General features: G+C 41.7%; 1 protein-coding gene across 2 annotated transcripts; it reads left to right on the forward strand.

Moving 5' to 3' along the window:
- The first annotated feature begins 7,021 nt into the window (after window positions 1-7,021).
- On the forward strand, window positions 7,022-16,218 carry si:ch211-243a20.3 (uncharacterized protein LOC100151507 homolog). 2 transcript variants are annotated; one of them, XM_061905966.1, is made up of 5 exons: window positions 7,026-7,162; window positions 11,315-11,687; window positions 12,093-12,192; window positions 13,139-13,268; window positions 15,900-16,218. In XM_061905966.1, the coding sequence occupies exons 3-5, from the start codon at window positions 12,105-12,107 to the stop codon at window positions 16,093-16,095; spliced, it is 414 nt and encodes a 137-aa protein (XP_061761950.1). In that variant the 5' UTR covers window positions 7,026-7,162; window positions 11,315-11,687; window positions 12,093-12,104; the 3' UTR covers window positions 16,096-16,218. The 2 variants fall into 2 exon arrangements, with proteins under 2 accessions (XP_061761958.1, XP_061761950.1); XM_061905974.1 differs by lacking the exon at window positions 11,315-11,687 and having other exon boundaries at window positions 7,022-7,162.
- The last annotated feature ends 6,282 nt before the right edge of the window (window positions 16,219-22,500 follow it).

Here is a 22,500-nt window from a genome sequence, read left to right on the forward strand (position 1 = left end):
TTTGTTTCTCCTCTACGATAGCTGAACTTGTGTCAGTGCCTCTATTGACACTTTGCTTCTTCAGTTGGTGGCCCGGACCTCAGGTTCGCTGAGTCTGTGCCAAAGTCTAGCTCACGTTCAGATGCCGCAAAACATCTGGACGCCATTCAAGTGCAGAAAAGTCACGCTCACTTCATTCCTCACGGGTGAACGAGCAGCAAGATTAATATTGTTTCAGTGAAAGTAGGAAGACGGCGTCTCCAGAAATCCATCATAACTTGAAGTACGGACGTCTGAGCAACCAGCATGTGCTGACTCGGCAAATAAAATGAAATAAGACAAATGTTGAACAAATATAAAACATTTTTTAATCTAAATTTTTGCGCAATATATTTTCATATATGTTCAATTTAATATGTCCGATCATTAGATTAGATTAGATAGTACTTTATTTATTCCGTCAGGAGAGTTCCTTCAGGAAAATTACAATTTTCAGCACATTCCCATTCAAAATCAAACAAACATTACAGGGAGACAGAACAGGATTGCTGACGGGTCTGCCGGCTTCCAGTGCCCCTTACAAAAAAGATGAGATACAGGTAAACAGGGGGGGCGGGGGGGATGGGAGAAAGAAAAATAGAAGATTAAAATACAATAAAATAATCGGTCTTAGCCTGGGCCCTGGAGAGGGGGTGCAGACTGAGGCCAAGGCAAAAAAAAAACAACTCATAGCCATAGTACACATCCCTCTTACATGTGTGTAAGAGGGAAACATCAAACATCAAAGAACATAGATGACATTAAAGACATTAAAGCAGCAGATACAACCAGACACTTCTACATACAGCTATGAATAAAAAGTAAAAGAGACATATCCACTGTGGTGGCCTCTGTGGTGTTCCACGCCATCGTCCGCTGGGGTGGAGGGAGCATGGCCAGAGACAGGAGCAAACCCATCAAAGCAACCATATATATATATATATATATATATATATATATATATATATATATATATATATATATATATATATATACATATATATATATATATATATATATATATATATATATATATATATATATATATATATATATATATATATATATATATATATATATATACATACACTTTTCAGACGATTGTTCTGGAAAATTCTGAAGTCTTCCCATCCAACCTGATGGCGCTTGAGGGGTGCTGCAAAGACGAAAAAGAGAAAGTGCCCAAAGATAGGAGTGCCAAGCTTGCTACTTTTCATCCACAACAGGCCACGCCTCCCCAAATAATTTTCATCCACAATAAGACCTGCTTTAAGTCATGCCTCCCTAACTAATTTTCATTGACAATAAGACCTGTGTCAGGCCACGCCTCCCAAACTATTTTTCATACACAATAGGACCTACGTTAGACCACGCCTCACCTAATGCTTTTCATACACAATAGGACCTGCGTTAGGCGACGCCTCCCAAAATAATTTTCATACACAATAGGACCTATGTTAGAAGACGCCTCCCAAACTACCTCTCATACACAATAGGACCTGCGTTAGGCCACGCCTCCCAAACTACTTTTCATACATAATAGGACCTGCGTTAGGCCACACCTCCCCAAATAATTTTCATCCCAATAAGACCTGCTTAAGGCCACGTCTCCCCTTATACTTCTCATCCAAAATAGGACCTGCTTTAAGCCACGCCACGCCTCCCCTAATACTTCTCATCCACAATAAGACCTGCGTTAGGCAACATCTCCCATAATACTTCTCATCCACAATAAGACCTGCGTTAGGCCACGCCTCCCCTAATACTTCTCATCCAAAATAGGACCTGCTTTAAGCCACGCCACGCCTCCCCTAATACTTCTCATCCACAATAAGACCTGCGTTAGGCCACGCCTCACCTAATACTGCTCATCCAAAATAGGACCTGCGTTAGGCCACGCCTCCCCTAATACTTCTCATCCAAAATAGGACCTGCTTTAAGCCACGCCACGCCTCCCCTAATACTTCTCATCCACAATAAGACCTGCGTTAGGCCACGCCTCACCTAATACTGCTCATCCAAAATAGGACCTGCGTTAGGCCACGCCTCCCCTAATACTTCTCATCCAAAATAGGACCTGCTTTAAGCCACGCCACGCCTCCCCTAATACTTCTCATCCACAATAAGACCTGCTTTAGGCCACGCCTCCCCTAATACTTCTCATCCAAAATAGGACCTGCGTCAGGCCACGCTTACCCTAATACTTCTCATCCACAATAGGACCTGCGTTAGGCCACGCCTCCCATAATACTTCTCATCCAAAATAAGACCTGCGTTAGGCCACGCCTCCCCTAATACTGCTCAACCAAAAGAGGACCTACGTTAGGCCACGCCCCCGTAATACTTCTCATCTAAAATAGGACCTGCTTTAGGCCACGCCTCCCCTAATATTTTTCATCCACAATAGGACCTGCGTTAGGCCACGCCTCCCCTAATACTTCTAATCCACAATAGGACCTGCGTTAGGCCCCGCCTCCCCTGATACTTCTCATCCACAATAGGACCTGCGTTAGGCCACGCCTCCCATAATACTTCTCATCCACAATAAGACCTGCATTAGGCCACGCCTCCCCTGATACTTCTCATCCACAATAGGACCTGCGTTAGGCCACGCCTCCCCTAATACTGCTCATCCAAAATAGGACCTGCGTTAGGCCACGCCCCCCGTAATACTTCTCATCCAAAATAGGACCTGCGTTAGGCCACGCCTCCCCTAATACTTTTCATTCACAATAGGACCTGCGTTAGGCCACGCCTCCCCTAATACTTCTCATCCACAATAGGACCTGCGTTAGGCCACGCCACCCCTAATACTTCTCATCCACAATAGGACCTGCATTAGGCCCCGCCTCCCCTGATACTTCTCATCCACAATAGGACCTGCGTTAGGCCACACCTCCCATAATACTTCTCATCCACAATAAGACCTGCATTAGGCCACGCCTCCCCTGATACTTCTCATCCACAATAGGACCTGCGTTAGGCCATGCCTCCCATAATACTTCTCATCCACAATAAGACCTGCGTTAGGCAACATCTCCCATAATACTTCTCATCCACAATAAGACCTGCATTAGGCCACGCCTCCCCTAATACTTCTCATCCAAAATAGGACCTGCTTTAAGCCACGCCACGCCTCCCCTAATACTTCTCATCCACAATAGGACCTGCGTTAGGCCACGCCTCCCATAATACTTCTCATCCACAATAAGACCTGCGTTAGGCCACGCCTCCCCTAATACTTCTCATCCAAAATAAGACCTGCTTTAGGCCACGCCTCCCCTAATACTTCTCATCCAAAATAGGACCTGCGTCAGGCCACGCTTACCCTAATACTTCTCATCCACAATAGGACCTGCGTTAGGCCACGCCTCCCATAATACTTCTCATCCAAAATAAGACCTGCGTTAGGCCACGCCTCCCCTAATACTGCTCATCCAAAAGAGGACCTACGTTAGGCAACGCCCCCGTAATACTTCTCATCCAAAATAGGACCTGCATTAGGCCACGCCTCCCCTAATACTTCTAATCCACAATAGGACCTGCGTTAGGCCCCGCCTCCCCTGATACTTCTCATCCACAATAGGACCTGCGTTAGGCCACGCCTCCCATAATACTTCTCAGCCACAATAAGACCTGCATTAGGCCATGCCTCCCCTGATACTTCTCATCCACAATAGGACCTGCGTTAGGCCACGCCTCCCTTAATACTGCTCATCCAAAATAGGACCTGCGTTAGGCCACGCCCCCCGTAATACCTCTCATCCAAAATAGGACCTGCGTTAGGCCACGCCTCCCCCTAATACTTTTCATCCACAATAGAACCTGCGTTAGGCCACGCCTCCCCTAATACTTCTCATCCACAATAGGACCTGCGTTAGGCCACGCCACCCCTAATACTTCTCATCCACAATAGGACCTGCGTTAGGCCCCGCCTCCCCTGATACTTCTCATCCACAATAGGACCTGCGTTAGGCCACACCTCCCATAATACTTCTCATCCACAATAAGACCTGCATTAGGCCACGCCTCCCCTGATACTTCTCATCCACAATAGGACCTGCGTTAGGCCATGCCTCCCATAATACTTCTCATCCACTATAAGACCTGCGTTAGGCCACGCCTCCCCTAATACTTCTCATCCACAATAGGACCTGCGTCAGGCCACATCTAAAATAATACTTCTCACCCACAATAAGACCTGCGTTAGGCCACGCCTCCCCTAATACTTCTCATCCACAATAGGACCTGCGTTAGGCCACGCCTCCCCTAATACTGCTCATCCAAAATGGGACCTGCGTTACGCCACGCCCCCGTAATACTTCTCATCCAAAATAGGACCTGCGTTAGGCCACACCTCCCCTAATACTTTTCATCCACAATAGGACCTGCGTTAGGCCACGCCTCCCCTAATACTTCTCATCCACAATAGGACCTGCATTAGGCTACGCCTCCCCTAATACTTCTCATCCACAATAGGACCTGCGTTAGGCCCCGCCTCCCATAATACTTCTCATCCACAATAAGACCTGCATTAGGCCACGCCTCCCCTGATACTTCTCATCCTCAATAGGACCTGCGTTAGGCCATGCCTCCCATAATACTTCTCATCCACTATAAGACCTGCGTTAGGCCACGCCTCCCCTAATACTTCTCATCCACAATAGGACCTGCGTTAGGCCACATCTAAAATAATACTTCTCATCCACAATAGGACCTGCGTTAGGCCACGCCTCTCATAATACTTCTCATCCACAATAAGACCTACGTTAGGCCACCCCTCCCCTAATACTTCTCATCCACAGTAGGACCTGCGTTAGGCCACGCCTCCCCTAATACTTTTCGTCCAAAATAGGACCTCCGTCAGGCCACGCCTCCCCTAATACTTCTCATCGAAAATAGGACGTGCGTTAGGCCAAGCCTCCCATAATACTTCCCATCCACAATAGGACCTGCGTTAGGCCACGCCTCCCATAATACTTCTCATCCACAATAGGACCTGCGTTAGACCACGCGTTCCCTAATACTGCTCATCCAAAATAGGACCTGCGTTAGGCCACGCCTTCCCTAATACTTTCATCCAAAATGGGACCTGCGTTAGGCCACGCTTCCCCTAATACTTCTCATCCACAATAGGACCTGTGTTAGGCCAAGCCTCCCATAATACTGCTCATCCAAAATATGACCTGCGTTAGGCCACACCCCCCCAATACTTTTCATCCAAAATAGGACCTGCGTTAGGCCACGCCTCCCCTAATACTTTTCATCCACAATAGGACCTGCGTTAGGCCACGCCTCCCCTAATACTTCTCATCCACAATAGGACCTGCGTTAGGCCACGCCTCCCATAATACTTCTCATCCACAATAGGACCTGCGTTAGGCCAAGCCTCCCATAATACTTCTCATCCACTATAGGATTTGCGTTAGGCCACGCTTCCCATAAGACTTCTCATCCACAATAGGACCTGCGTTAGGCCACGCCTCCCCTAATACTTCTCATCCTCAATAGTATTTGCGTTAGGCCACGCTCCTCATAATACTTCTCATCCACAATAAGACCTGCGTTAGGCCACGCCTCCCCTAATACGTCTCATCCACAATAGGACCTGCGTTAGGCCACGCCTCCCCTAATACTTTTCGTCCAAAATAGGACCTCCGTCAGGCCACGCCTCCCCTAATACTTCTCATCCAAAATAGGACCTGCGTCAGGCCACGCCTCCCTTAATACTTCTCATCCACAATAAGACCTGCGTTAGGCCACGCCTCCCCTAATACTTCTAATCCACAATAAGACCTGCGTTAGGCCACGCCTCCCCTAATACTTCTCATCCAAAATAGGACCTGCGTCAAGCAACGCCTCCCCTAATACTTCTCATCCACAATAAGACCTGCGTTAGGCCACGCCTCCCCTAATACTTCTCATCCAAAATAGGACCTGTGTCAGGCTACGCCTCCCCTAATGCTTCTCATCCACAATAAGACCTGCGTTAGGCCACGCCTCCCCTAATACTTCTAATCCACAATAAGACCTGCGTTAAGCCACGCCTCCCCTAATACTTCTCATCCAAAATAGGACCTGCGTTAGGCCCCGCCTCCCATAATACTTCTCATCCACAATAAGACCTGCGTTAAGCCACGCCTCCCCTAATACTTCTCATCCAAAATAGGACCTGCGTCAGGCCACGCCTCCCCTAATGCTTCTCATCCACAATAAGACCTGCGTTAGGCCACGCCTCCCCTAATACTTCTCATCCACAATAAGACCTGCGTTAAGCCACGCCTCCCCTAATACTTTTCGTCCAAAATAGGACCTCCGTCAGGCCACGCCTCCCCTAATACTTCTCATCCAAAATAGGACCTGCGTCAGGCCACGCCTCCCTTAATACTTCTCATCCACAATAAGACCTGCGTTAGGCCACGCCTCCCCTAATACTTCTAATCCACAATAAGACCCGCGTTAGGCCACGCCTCCCCTAATACTTCTCATCCAAAATAGGACCTGCGTCAAGCCACGCCTCCCCTAATACTTCTCATCCACAATAAGACCTGCGTTAGGCCACGCCTCCCCTAATACTTCTCATCCAAAATAGGACCTGTGTCAGGCCACGCCTCCCCTAATGCTTGTCATCCACAATAAGACCTGCGTTAGGCCACGCCTCCCCTAATACTTCTCATCCACAATAAGACCTGCGTTAAGCCACGCCTCCCCTAATACTTCTCATCCAAAATAGGACCTGCGTTAGGCCCCGCCTCCCATAATACTTCTCATCCACAATAAGACCTGCGTTAAGCCACGCCTCCCCTAATACTTCTCATCCAAAATAGGACCTGCGTCAGGCCACGCCTCCCCTAATGCTTCTCATCCACAATAAGACCTGCGTTAGGCCACGCCTCCCCTAATACTTCTCATCCACAATAAGACCTGCGTTAAGCCACGCCTCCCCTAATACTTCTCATCCAAAATAGGACCTGCGTCAGGCCACGCCTCCCCTAATACTTCTCATCCACAATAGGACCTGCTGGCCCAAGACATGGGAGCAAGAAGGAGAGTAGAGAAGGATTAGAGGTGCATGATACCGGAGGAAAATAGAAGAGACTTTCATTGTCATTGCAGCGTTGGACACTACAAATAGTTTGAATTGGTGAGTATGTTTTTCAATGATTGACACTAGAAGTGCGGTACAGTTTGTTGCACAAGTGTAGTGCTTTTACAACATGTCGTTTTTTGTATAATTGTGTGTAGTGCGTATAAAACAACATGTTTGTATTATTGTGTATAGTGTGTCTACAACATAGTGTTATTGTTGGTATTATGGAAGGCAGGCTTGTACCAGGCTGGACTGTGAGGAAGTGACATGTTTTCAGCAGATGTGAAACAACATCATGTTTGCAGCTCTCTCCACCTTCATAAATATATTACAAGACATAAACACTGAGTCACTGGATTACAAATATCCTGTGTGAATAAAAATATGAATAATAATAATAATACACTCTTGTCACGAAGATGCATGCACTTATCTTAACACCTGGGAAGTTATTCAATAATTTATAACTTCATTATAGGTCAATAATAAATCAATAATAAAAATAATAATAATAAATACTGAATATACACATATACATACATACTGTACATATACACATACAAACATATACAAAGCCCAAAAGCAGTAAAGTTTTCATGTTGTGTAAATGGTAAATAAAAAGAGAATACAATGATTTGCAAATCCTTTTAGAATTATATTCAATTGAATAGACTGCAAAGACAAGATATTTCATGTTGGAACTGGCAAAGTTTGTTATTTTTTGCAAATATTAGCTCATTTGGAATTTGATGCCATGTTTCAAAAAAGCTGGCACAAGTGGCAAAAAAAGAGTTAGAAAGTTGAGGAATGCTCATCAAAGACTTATTTGTAACATCCCACAGGTGAACAGGCTATTTGGAAACAGGTGGGAGCCACGATTGGCTATAAAAGAAGCTTCCATGAAATGCTCACTCATTCACAAACAAGGACGGCGCGAGGGTCACCACTTTGTCAACAAATGCCTGAGCAACATGTTTAAGAACAACATTTCTCAAGCAGCTATTGCAAGGAATTTAGGGATTTCACCATCTACGCTCCGTAATATCATCAAAAGGTTCAGAGAATCTGGTGAAATCACTGCACGTAAGCCATGATATTACGCACCTTGAATCCCTCAGGCTGTACTGCATCAAAAAGCGACATCAATGTGTAAAGGATATCACCACATGGAATCAGGGACACTTCATAAAACCACTGTAAGTAACTAAAGTTGGTCACTACATCTGTAAGTGAAAATTAAAACTCTACTATGCAAAGCCAAAGCTATTTATCAACAACACCCAGAGACGTCGTCGGCTTCGCTGGGCCCGAGCTCATCTAAGATGGACTGATGCAAAGTGGAAAAGTGTTCTGTGGTCTGACAACACCCCCCCCCCCCCCCCCCCCTTCCCACACACACACACACACACACACACACACACTGGTCAACTTTGACATCCAACTTAGACACAAAGCAACGTTATTTTTTCAACCCTATGTGAGGATGAAGATGACTTGTTGATGTACAGGGGAAGATATAAAAATCCCATCAGTGTTTATCCGAGTGAGAGCAGCAGACATTGTACAGTACGTGATTGTTTTCTTATGTCTGTAGATCTTGTTTAGCACTTAGCGATACTGCTAAATGATGTGTAGTATTTGCCCAAAGCTACATTTGTTTAGCACACAACTTCTAAAACTTGTAGCTCGTCCTCCTTATAGTCGGGTTAAAAAATAGAAGTTTCTGGATCATTGTTTGTCCCAAAGTTGTCAGGACTATGACTTGGATTTGTTTTGCTTCTTCGACGCTGAGGGAATTTGGGACGAGCCAGGCGTGAATTAAGGTACATGTTTATTGATTAATAAACAGACTAAAACAAAAGGCAAACAAATGGCGCGCTCGAGGGCGGAAAACTTGGCTATGAAACAAAAGACTAGAACTGAGGCTATAACTATAAACTAGAAACCAAAACACTTGCTCGATGGCATGAATAATAATGAACTATAAACAAAAACAGCAAAATGGCATGGCTTTGAACAGCTAAAACAAAACACTTACTATGACCAAAAACAAGGGGCATGAACAGCAAGGTGCGTGGCAGTTGATCGAGGGCATGAAGGATGTGCAGCATAGGTAGGCAAGTAGGTAGCATGTAGCAAGTAAAGTTCCTAGGACGAGGACAGGGACAGAATGACTTAAATAATGATTATGATGATTAGTGACAGGTGTGAGGCTGAGGACAGGGGCGTGACTTGGAGACCAGGTGGAAACTAATGAGTATCTATGGAAACAAACAAAACCAGGAAATGCAAAACGGGAAACAAAAGTCCAAAAACAAAACATAAACATGATCAAACCTAAATCTGATTACCAGGCATGACAGTCCCCCCCCCCCCCATTAAGGACATATTCCAGATTTCCAAAAAGGAAAAAATGATCAACAGTCATGGGAGGGCGGGAGGGGGACATGGCGGTGGGTCGCTAGACCACGTGTCCCCGTATCCACCGGGGAAAAGTCAGGTGGCGGCGACGCGTAGAGATCCGCTGTACTTGATGAGGTGGGCGACCCGGGAAGGGCCATATCCTTGGCCGACGGAAGGTCGATGCCCCTGGCGTGGCAAAGGACCGCGTAGTGGCCACATCTGTGGACGATGAAGAGGTCGGCGCCCTTGGCGTGGCGATCGACCACGTAGTAGCCACATCCGTGGCTGACAAGGACACGGACGCGTCGTCATCGTGGCAGGCGATGAAGCTTGGCGTGGTGCTGCTACTGGCGGTGTTGGAGCTTAGCGTAGTGCAGGCACTGAAACTTGGCATGGAACCTAAACTGGTACCTATAGTGGTGCAGGCAATGGTACCCGGCATGGTGCAGGCACTGAAGCTTGGCATGGAACCTACACTGGTACCTATTGTGGTGCAGGCAATGGTACCTGGCATGGTGCAGGCACTGGAACTTGGTGTGGTGCAGGCACTGGAGCTCGGCTTTGTGCAGGCCCTGGTACCTGTTGTGGAGCAGGCACTGGTACCCAGCGTGGTGCAGGCATTGGGGTCCGGCGTGGTGCAGGCATTGGAGCTCGGCGTGGTGCAGACACTGGTACCTGTTGTGGTGCAGGCACTGGTACCTGTTATGGTGCAAGCACTGGTACCTGTTGTGGTGCAGGCACTGGTACCTGTTGTGGTGCAGGCACTGGTACCTGTTGTGGTGCAGGGACTGGTACCTGTTGTGGTGCAGGCACTGGTACCTGTTATGGTGCAAGGACTGGTACCTGTTGTGGTGTAGGCACTGGAGCTTGATGTGGAGCTGCGACTGGCGGCACTGGAGCTTAACGTGGTGCAGGCACTGGCGGCAGCCGTGGACCTTGACTTGGTGTTGAGCTTGGACTTGGTCTTGGTGCTGGACTTGGACTTGGACTTAGACTTGGACTTGGACTTGGTGCTAGCATCTAACCTGGACTTGGACTTGGTGCTAGCTGTGGAGCAGGTTGTGGCACTAGCCGTGGAGCATGTCGTGACGCTAGCTTTGGACCTGAACTTGGACTTGGTGCTAGCTGTGGACTTGGTGTTAGCCTTGGGCTTGGTGCTAGCCGTGGACTTGGTGCTAGCCTTGGAGTAGCGACAGGTGCTAGCCGTGGTGCAGCTAGCCGTGGTGCAGGTGGAGGTGGCCTACCTGGAAGCTGCGGCTTACCAGGCCGAAAGACTGGTGGTAGCGGCCGTGTTGGCCACTGTGGCTTGGCAGGCTGAAGAACTAGTGGTGGGGGACGAGCTGGTGGCTGTGGCTTGGCATCGCACTGGGCAGCCCCAACTGAACAACCCCCAGCCCTAGCGCCCCCCCAAGGGGTGGATACCAGACGCTCTCACCGTGATCCGGAACGGTCTCCTGGGGTGGGTGGAGGGAGGTAAGGAGGAGGGCAGAGTCCTCCCCTTTAAATTGTCCACATAGTTTTTTAGTTTCAGGCTTTGAATGAGAGGGTGAAGACAAAAAAAAAAATTTGTGCCTGGGGCGGGGCTTGAGTCATGGGGGGGCGTGGCATGGAATTCAGATGGCTGTGATTGATGTGATCTAATGTTCAGAATCATGTTTTGATAGTAATTTATCATAGTCATGGGGTTTGCGTCTTCTGATGGAGGTGGGTGATTAAATGTGAAAGTCTTGAAAAAAAATTATTCCTGATCTGTGATGTTGTCTGTTGACGGTGGCGTGACGTTGTCCTGGCGAATCCGAGCAGCACGCGGTCCACTTCCGCCCGGAATGGGAGGATCTTGTGGGTGCGACGCTTCCTGTCCGCTTGTGGAAGCCCTCCCCGACGTCCTTCGTCGAGAACAACGCTTCCGGAATGACGGCAACAGGGCGTCGTCTTCGGGCCAAGTGAAGTCTATCGGCTTCACTTCACCATCTGGGCCCAACGTCAGTCCTCGTTGCGCCAGGGAGGAATAGCGCAGCGTTTCCTCGTCCATCGCGTGCAGTTCCGCCAAAGACGTCTCATCCAAATCTCCTGCGAAGAAACTATTCAGCTGGGAACTTTTTTCAGTACTAAGACTTGGATTTGTTTATCTTCTTCGACGCAGAGGTAATTTGGGACGAGCCAGGCGTGAATTAAGGTACATGTTTATTGATTTATTGACAAAAGTAGTCCTTTATTATATTATCATTATTATTTATAATGTATTTATTTATTTTAGCACTGCATAATAAGTTTATTTTTCATCCGTTTTAATGAGTCGCTTTTTTTGCAGTATGTTTGATTATTTTTTTTTGTAATCAGCCTGACCTAAGCCTTGGTAATAATATTTGTGTTTTCTCATCAACTGTAAGTAGGTTGGATACAATTATTCTTATGATTCAAATATAAAGTCAGATTACTAATTTAGTCTTCCTATTTAAATGTGGGGCCCCGGGCCCCTCTGTAGTTGGGCCCCGAGGTGAAAAAGGTTAAGAACATGCAGCAATGAGGTGAATGAATTTGTGGAAAAGTAAATGTGTTTTCCTCTTCTGCCTCCACCAAGCCTCTGCTGGTCATGAACGCTCACTGGCTGCTGACGGTGGTTGCTGTAGCAACGGAGGCCCGTTTGGATGATGACGGACATTGGAACTACAGAGAAGGAGGTCACACTTCATTATATTATATTAATATAATTTTGATATTATTATTGATATTATAATTATGATGCATTACATTGGAACTGCATAGAAGGTCAGACTTTATTATGATATTATATTAATATCATTATTATATTATTACTGATATCATTATTATGATGACATACATTGGAACTAGAGAGAAGGTAAGACTTCAGCCAAGACTTCTTTCAGGCATATCAATATTCATATCATAATTATATTATTATGAATATCTTTGTCAGCTGACAGAGTTGATGTGACATGAGAACAATTAGTAATAGTATCATGAATATTATTTTATGAATATTACTATGAATATTATTTTTAGTAATATTATTATGAATATTATTATAATGCACGCATAGTACTATAAATGTTATTTTTATGAATATTATTATGAATACTATTATGGGTATTATTGCCATGTATATTATTTTTAATGTTATTATTATGGAAATTACTATGAATATGATCATGGATATCATTTCGAATGTTGTTATGAATATTACTATAAATATCATTAGGATTATTATTATGAAAATTATGGTTATAAATATTACTATGAATATTATTATCATGAATAATATTATGAGAAATATTACTATGAACATTATTATGAATATCATTACTATGGATACTACTATGAATACTATTATGAATATTACTATGAATGTTATTATGCATATTATTATGAGTATTATTATGAATATTGCTATTATGATTATTACAATGATTATTATTATGCATGTTATTATTATTAATATTATTATGACTATTATTATCATGAAGGTAATTATGAATATTATTATGAATATTGTCATTATGAATATTACAATGACTGTTATTATGAATGTGATTATTATGAATATTATTATGACTATTATTATTATGAATATTACTATGAATATTATTATGAATATTGTTGTGTCAGTTGACAGAGTGGACGTGACATCACAGCGCAGTGTGACTCAACTTTTGGATGTTTGGGGGAAAGAAATGTTCAAGGAAATCAAATCTTTGCTGCGATCTCAACCCAACACTCTTCTACCTGACTACTCCAGGTACTTTACATACTACTACCACTAATATTACTACTACTACTACTTTTACTGCATTCTACGGACTTTTACCTTCAAATACTTCAAACTATTACTACTACTTTTGCATACTTTTACATGTATGATGTATGAAACATAATGTATGAAACATAAATGACGTATGAAACATGGATGACGTATGAAACATGAGGTATGAAACATGGATGACGTATGAAACATGATGTATGAAACATGGATGACGTATGAAACATGATGTATGAAGCATGGATGACGTATGAAACATGATGTATGAAACATGGATGACGTATGAAACATGAGGTATGAAACAGGGATGACGTATGAAACATGAGGTATGAAACATGGATGACGTATGAAACATGAGGTATGAAACAGGGATGACGTATGAAACATGAGGTATGAAACATGGATGATGTATGAAACATGAGGTACAAAACATGGATGACGTATGAAACATGATGTATGAAACGTGGATGACGTATGAAACATGATGTATGAAACATGAATGATGTATGAAACGTGAATAATGTATGACACATGAATGATGTATGAAACATAATGTATGAAACATGATGTATGAAACATGATGTATGAAACATGTTTGACGTATGTAACATGATGTATGAAATATGTCTGAAACATGAATGATGTATGAAACGTGATGTATGAAACATGAACGATGTATGAAACATGATGTATGAAACATGAATGACATATAAAGCATGAACGTTGTATGAAACATGAACGACATATGAAACATGAATGATGTATGAAACATGATGTAAGAAAAAGGGATGACGTATGAAACATGAACAATGTATGAAACATGGACGACGTATGAAACATGAACGGCGTATGAAACATGAATGATGTATGAAACATGAATGATGTATGAAGCATGAACTACGTATGAAACATGAAAAATGTATGAAACATAATGTATTAAACATGAATGATGAATGAAACATGATGTATGGAACATGAATGATGTTTGAAACATGATGTATGAAACATGGATGACGTATGAAACATAAATTATGTATGAAACATGATGTCTGAAACATGATGTATGAAACATGAATGATGTATAAAACATGAACGGCGTATGAAACATGAATGACGTATGAAACATGAATGATGTATGAAACATGATGTATGAAAAATGGATGACGTATGAAACATGAACGATGTATGAAAGATGAACGGCGTATGAAACATGATGTATGAAACATGAACAACGTATGAAACATGAATGATGTATGAAACATGATGTATGAAACATGATGTATGAAACATGAACGATGTATGAACCCTGATGTATGAAAGATGAATGACGTATAAAACATGAACGACGTATGAAACATGAACGACGTATGAAACATGAATGATGTATGAAACATGATATATGAAACATGAACGACGTATAAAACATGAACGACGTATGAAACATGAATGATGTCTGAAATATGAACGATGTATGAAGCATGAACGACGTATGAAACATGAATGATGTATGAAACATGATGTATGAGAAATGGATGACGTATGAAACATGAACGATGTATGAAACATGAACGACGTATGAAACATGAACGGCGTATGAAACATGAACGATGTATGAAACATGAACGACGTATGAAACATGATGTATGAAATATGATGTATGAAACATGAATGATGTATGAAACATGATGTATGAAACATAAATTACGTATAAAACATGAACGACGTATGAAACATGAATGACGTATGAAACATGAATGATGTATGAAACATGAATGATGTATGAAACATGATGTATGAAACATGAATGACGTATAAAACATGAACGACGTATGAAACATGATCAACATATGAAACATGAACGACGTATGAAACATAAATGATGTATAAAACATGATGTATAAAACATGAACAACGTATGAAACATGAACGATGTATGAAACATGAACGATGTATGAAACATGAATGACGTATGAAACATGAACGCTGTATGAAACATGAACGATGTATGAAACATGAATGATGTATGAAACATGATGTATGAGAAATGGATGACGTATGAAACATTAACGATGTATGAAACATGAACGACGTATGAAACATGAACGGCGTATGAAACATGAACGATGTATGAAACATGAACGACGTATGAAACATGATGTATGAAATATGATGTATGAAACATGATGTATGAAACATGATGTATGAAACATAAATTACGTATAAAACATGAACGACGTATGAAACATGAACGACGTATGAAACATGAATGATGTATGAAACATGATGTATGAAACATGAATGACGTATAAAACATGAACGACGTATGAAACATGATCGACATATGAAACATGAACGACGTATGAAACATAAATGATGTATAAAACATGATGTATGAAACATGAACGACGTATAAAACATGAACAACGTATGAAACATGAACGATGTATGAAACATGAACGATGTATGAAACATGAATGACGTATGAAACATGAACGCTGTATGAAACATGAACGATGTATGAAACATGAATGATGTATGTAACATGAAAGTGTCCAACAAGTCTGTGCTGGATGACGTCATGAGGAAGGCAGTACCTTGTCCTCCCTGCAGGGTGCGCCTTCTCTCCGAAACCATCCACGACTTGTTGCGAGAAGTCTCTCTGCTGCGTCAGCGAATCAGCGAGCTCTCCCGTCGCCTAGCAACTCTGCAGCCCTTCCTCCGTCGCCATGGCTACTGCGAGGCGTGGGACGGCCTGGCTCCGGCACGTCGGAGTCCGTCAGGGGACGCGCAGGAGCAGGGCCGCTAGTGAGGTGGGACGCGGGGGGCCAGGGTGCTGCAGAAGATCATCCGTCCATTAATCCATTTCCTACCGCTTGTCCCTTCATTGACGTAAAATATACTTTTTCAATAAAGCAACTAAAAATGTAAACATTTTACTGTGGAACTTTGATGAAAAATGTGCATTAAAATAATAAAAATAGTAAAGACATTTAATACAAATGACTGAAAATGGCTCCACAGCAACTATGCCATATTTAGCCACAAGAAGGCGACATTAATCTTGAAACCATTGAAAATGAGCTAACCATTTTAAACCACAAAAACACTGCTAAAAGTTGGTATATTTTACTAACAGTTAATTCATGTTTCAACAAAAAAATATATTTATTTGTCACAATTATAAGTAAAATGACCAAAGACCAAATAAAATGTTTTGGAGGGGAATTTGCTTGCAAGGAAGATCATTCTTACAGGACGGTGAGCGCCCTCTAGCGGTCACTTTTGAAAGACATATTCCATTCCTCCACCAGGTGTCGTTGGAAGCACATTTGAGATTAATAAAACATTTTTATGTGCACAAAACTACAGACAGATTAAATAGTAAATATAATAAAATGATAAATTAAAATTGAAAATTATTGAAAAATATTTCATAATTTTGGCACGAAAACCGACATTTCTGGTCATCAACAAAAAAAAGTTTGATTCATAGAATTTTTGTGCCAAATTATATAAATATGAAACCTAAAAAATTAATAAATATGTTATAAATTAATGAATGAAATCTGAAATTATTTATAACATTTTTCACAGTTTTGGCACAAGGCAAAAATAAAGTAAAAAAATAAATAAAATATAATCATCACATTTTCCTTTTAAATGTTTTGCCAGGTTTTTATAAAATGAGGTCGACATTAATAAGTAAAAATGCTTGTGATTCATAACTTTATACCGTACCAAAAAATACATAAAATACATTATATTCAACCCTTTAAGGCCAAACGTAACATAAGTGATACAACAGTTTTTGAGTCTCCTACATCATCAGTGTAATTAATTGTATTCCTAACAAGCCTGACGTGCCAGATCAGATGCATGCATTACACATATGATCCACAAGGGAGCAGTAATGGGCTTATTAGCGGGCTGTGCAGACATCCTGCAAGCTTGCCACAAAGAAGATACAAAAGACATCTTAATTTTTCAAGAGAAACCTTGCAAAAATTCAAAGGAAAAGCTAAGAAAAAAATATATTTTTTCCTGACACATCCTCATGAACAGTTAATTTGTTGATAAAATGGGAAATCATATATTTTATAGTAAAACTGTGTTGAAAATCTGTGTATCAAATTTGACACGGCAGGTATAAAAGGTAATGTACCTCTAAATTAGTTATTTGGTATTTTATTACATTTCATGCATTATAAATAGCATGGAGCATCACACAGTCTTTAGATCATACTTGCCAACCTTGAGACCTCCGATTTCCGGAGGTGGGAGTGAAGGGCGTGGTCGGGGTAGGGCTGAGGCGTGGTTTGGGGGCGTGGTTGGGGCGGGGGTGTGTGATTAAGAAGAGAGTATAGTTATAGTCAATATTTTTGTATTGGCTGTAATTTATATATATATATATATATATATATATATATATATATATATATATATATATATATATATATATATATATATATATATATATATAATATAATATAATTAATATATATACATATGTATGAAATACTTAACTTTCAGTGAATTCTAGCTATATATATTTATTTTATTATATATATATAAAAAAGAAATAGTTGAATTTCAGACGGCACCTATCAAATACACAGTAATAAAAACACAGTTGTTCTACTAACTGTACTGTGCTTGCTGGGTACTAAAAAACAACAACACTTACCTTTCACTATTTGAGTAACGTCACTTCCAAGTTTCCAGAAGATGGCGCCAGTATGTGCTTTGCCCTGCCGTCTCTGACTGTCAGCTCTTTTTGTTTTTGTGTTGTTTGTGTCTATTTTTGTCTCTGTCAGCTCACTGCTTGTGTATGATCGCCAAACACTGTTGGATCTTTGCCCCTCTCCCACTGATATGATCAACTTCAACGTTGGTTTTTCGACGTCCCAGTCAGCTTTTTCACCTGTCCGGATTCCTGCCTTCCTTTACCACCTCGTGGCTCCTCTCCCCCACCACCTGCGGGCTGTGTGTCGGGCCCCACCTGAATTAGCTGCGCCCTTGGACTTGCTGGCCCCCGCCAGGTTCGGTCTTGTGAACGCAAGATCTTTGACAAACAAAACGTTTATCCTGAAGGATTTCTTAATTTCCCGCGGGCGGTGGACTTGACTTCCTCTGTGTGACGGAAACATGGCTGAGAACCGGTGTGTCCGCCCCTCTTAATGAACTTCTGCGTCCGGAGTGTTCCTACTTTAATTCTCCGCGGTCGTCCGGTCGGAAAGGAGGAGGATTATCAGTCGGTTTTAAAAATGACTTTAAATGCCGTCAGATCCGCCTGCAATCCTTCTTTTCAAGCTTCGAACTGTGCATGTTTGAGCTGGAGGGGGCGTGGCCTCCGGCTTCAGCTGAATTTCGGGAGAACATTTCTTCCGGGAGGTTTTCGATGGAGGCGCTGAATTTCGGGAGTCTCCCGGAAAATCCGGGAGGGTTGGCAAGTATGCTTTAGATGTTTAAACAAACAAAATGTTTACATGACAATTTTGTGGTGATCACTCAATGTGTGTCGGGATAGTAAATTATAGCTTCATAATTTTTAGGAGAGAAAAAAATACATAATAATGTTGACGTTTTTTTTTTTTGAATTACAAATAATTACAACTTTAAAGATGTTTTGAAAATGATGAAAAAGTTAATTCTATGTATTTCTGTGTATTGCATTATATTTTGGTTTGATATAAAAATAAGATAAAAATAATATTTGGCTGTGTAAAATATGATAAAAATAACTGAAATTGACTTTTGTAAAAAAAAAAAAAAAAGATTTGTTAAAAAAAACCCTGCATTTTCAAATAATTGGAACTTCCTGTCAAAGAATTAGCAATTCAGGCTGACTGTTTGCTGCAGTTTCATGTTTCAGCCACCAGAGGTCAGTCGTCACTCGCAGCCACAAGTTGTTGTGACGTCAGGACTCACTTCTACTGTTATTATCATTATTATGTTAATCATAGGCTTGGATGTTTCTATTAATACATGTTTTCAAGGATTGGGACTACAAGTGTGTGTCGGGATCACTCACACACACCCGCACGCACGCATGCACGCACGTACACACACACCCACACATGCACACGCACACACGCACACACACACACACACACACACACACACACACACACACACACACACACACACACTAAATCTTCATAAAGTTTTCCAAGTGTTACCACGGCAACCAGCTTCTCTCTCCTACATCTCACTTGGAGTTCATCTTATTTTCTAATTCTGCACACTCGCCACCTTTCTCTGAGATAATGTTAACTGTGCCATAATACCTGCATGATATCATGTTAGTTGTATGATATCATGTTAGGTGTATGACGTGCATGATAGCATGTTAACTGTGCCATAACACCTGCATGATATCATGTTATGTGTATCATAAGGCTTACATGATATAATGTTAGGTGTGCCATAACACCTGCATGATATCATGTTAGGTGTAACTTAACGCCTGCATGATATAATGTTCGGTGTGCCGTAACACCTGCATGATATCATGTTAGGTGTGTCATAACACCTGCATGATATCATGTTAGGTGTGTCATAACACCAACATGATATCATGTTAGGTGTAACATAACGCCTGCATGATATAATGTTCGGTGTGCCGTAACACCTGCATGATATCATGTTAGGTGTGTCATAACACCAGCATGATATCATGTTAGGTGTGCCATAACACCCACATGATATCATGTTAGCTGTGCCATAACACCCGCATGATATCATGTCAGGTGTGTCATAACACCCGCATGATATAATGTTAGGTGTGCCACAACACCCGCATGATATCATGTTAGCTGTGCCATAACACCTGCATGATATCATGATAGCTGTATCATAACACCTGAATTAGATCATGTTAGCTGTGCCATAACACCCGCATGATATCATGTTAACTGTGCCATAACACCTGCATGATATCATGTCAGCGGTGCCATAGCACCTGCATGATATCATGTTAGCGGTGCCATAACACCTGCATGATATCATGTTAGGTGTGTCATAACACCAGCATGATATCATGTTAGGTGTAAAATAACGCCTGCATGATATAATGTTCGGTGTGCCGTAACACCTGCATGATATCATGTTAGGTGTGTCATAACACCAGCATGATATCATGTTAGGTGTGTCATAACACCAGCATGATATCATGTTAGGTGTGCCATAACACCCACATGATATCATGTTAGCTGTGCCATAAAACCCGCATGATATCATATCAGGTGTGTCATAACACCCGCATGATATAATGTTAGGTGTGCCATAACACCCGCATGATATCATGTTAGCAGTGTTATGACACTGCTAACATGATACAGCTATGATACAGCTATCATGATATCATGATAGCTGTATCATAACAACTGAATGAGATCATGAGAGCTGTGCCATAACACCTGCATGATATCATGTTAGCTGTGCCCTAACACATGCATGATATCATGAGAGCTGTGCTATAACACCTGCATGATATCATGTTAACTGTGCCATAACACCTGCATGATATCATGTTAGCTGTGCCCTAACACATGCATGATATCATGTTAGCGGTGCCATAACACCTGCATGACTGTCCCCTAGAGGGGAGGGTGGAGGAGGGGGGGGGGGTGTTGCCCACACATGCGGTCCTCTCCAAGGTTTGTCATAGTCATCATTGTCACCGACGTCCCACTGGGTGTGAGTTTTCCTTGCCCTTATGTGGGCCTACCGAGGATGTCGTAGTGGTTTGTGTTGTGGTTTGTGCAGCCCATTGAGCCACTAGTGATTTAGGGCTATATAAATAATCATTGATTGATTGATTGATTGATATCATTTTAGGTGTGTCATAACACCTGCATGATATCATGTTAGGTGTGTCATAACACCTGCATGATATCATGTTAGGTGTGCCATAACACCTGCATGATATCATGTTAAGTGTGGCATAACACCTGCATGATATCATGTTAGGTGTGTCATAACACCTGCATGATATCATGTTAGGTGTGCCATAACACCTGCATGATATCATGTTAAGTGTGCCATTACACCCGCATGATATCATGTTAGGTGTATGACGTGCATGATATAATGTTAGGTGTATAAAAAGAGGTACAAGATATAATGTTTGATGTATGACGTGCATGAAATAATGTTTGGTGTATGACGTGCAAATTATAATGTTAGGTGTATGATAACACACGCATGATAATATGTTAGGTGTATGATAAAGTTGAAAATTAAAGTAAAAGTACCATAAGATATGCATGAAATGTTAGGTGTATGATGAGAGGTGCATACTATAAGGTTAGGTGTATGATAAGAAGTGCAGAGTAGAAGGTTAGATGTATGATAGGTGCATGATATAATGTGAGGTGTATGATCAAATGTGCATGATATAATGTGAGGTGTATGATAAGAGGTGCATATGTTAAGTGTTTGATAAGAGGTACATGATATAATGTTAGATGTATGATAAGAGGTGCATGATATATTGTTAGGTGTATGAGAAGACTTTTCTTCTTCTTCCTCCTGCTGTCATGTGACTGGAAGAAGAGGCAGTTGCTAGGCAACAGTTAAACAGGCCCAGAAGAAGCAAGAAGGAAGAGAGGATGATGATGATGATGATGATGATGATGATAGAAACATTGCCAAATCACACATCTGCTGCTTCATGAAGGAGGAGTTTGTTGCGCCCTAAAAGGTCAACTTTCACCGCGGCCTTTTCACAAAGTTGTGGTGAAAGTCGAACAAAAAAGTTGAGCTTGTGATTTGACTACTTTGTTATCAACGTTTGATGTTTTCTTTGCAACTTTGTCACCTTCAGTAATAGTTTGTATTTTTTCGTTGTTTCTTAAGCAGAAATGTGCTTCACTTTACACACTTTTCTATTTATGAAACCTGTTTAAGAACCAATTATTCATATTGACATTGTTTCTTATGTATTAATGTGCTTCACTTTACAAACCTTTCCCTTTATGAAGCCTGTTCTAGAACCAATTATTCATATTGACATGATTTCTAATGGAGAAATGTGCTTCACTATGCAAACTTTTCCCTTTATGAAACCTTTTCAAGAAGCAATTATTCATATTTACATTGTTTCTTATGGAGAAATGTGCTTCACTTTACAAATGTTTCCCTTTATGAAACCTGTCCAAGAACCAATTATTCATATTTACATTGTTTCTTATGGATAAATATGCTTCAC

This window comes from Nerophis ophidion, linkage group LG01 (genome assembly GCF_033978795.1).
Source record: "Nerophis ophidion isolate RoL-2023_Sa linkage group LG01, RoL_Noph_v1.0, whole genome shotgun sequence".
Lineage (NCBI taxonomy): Eukaryota > Metazoa > Chordata > Actinopteri > Syngnathiformes > Syngnathidae > Nerophis > Nerophis ophidion.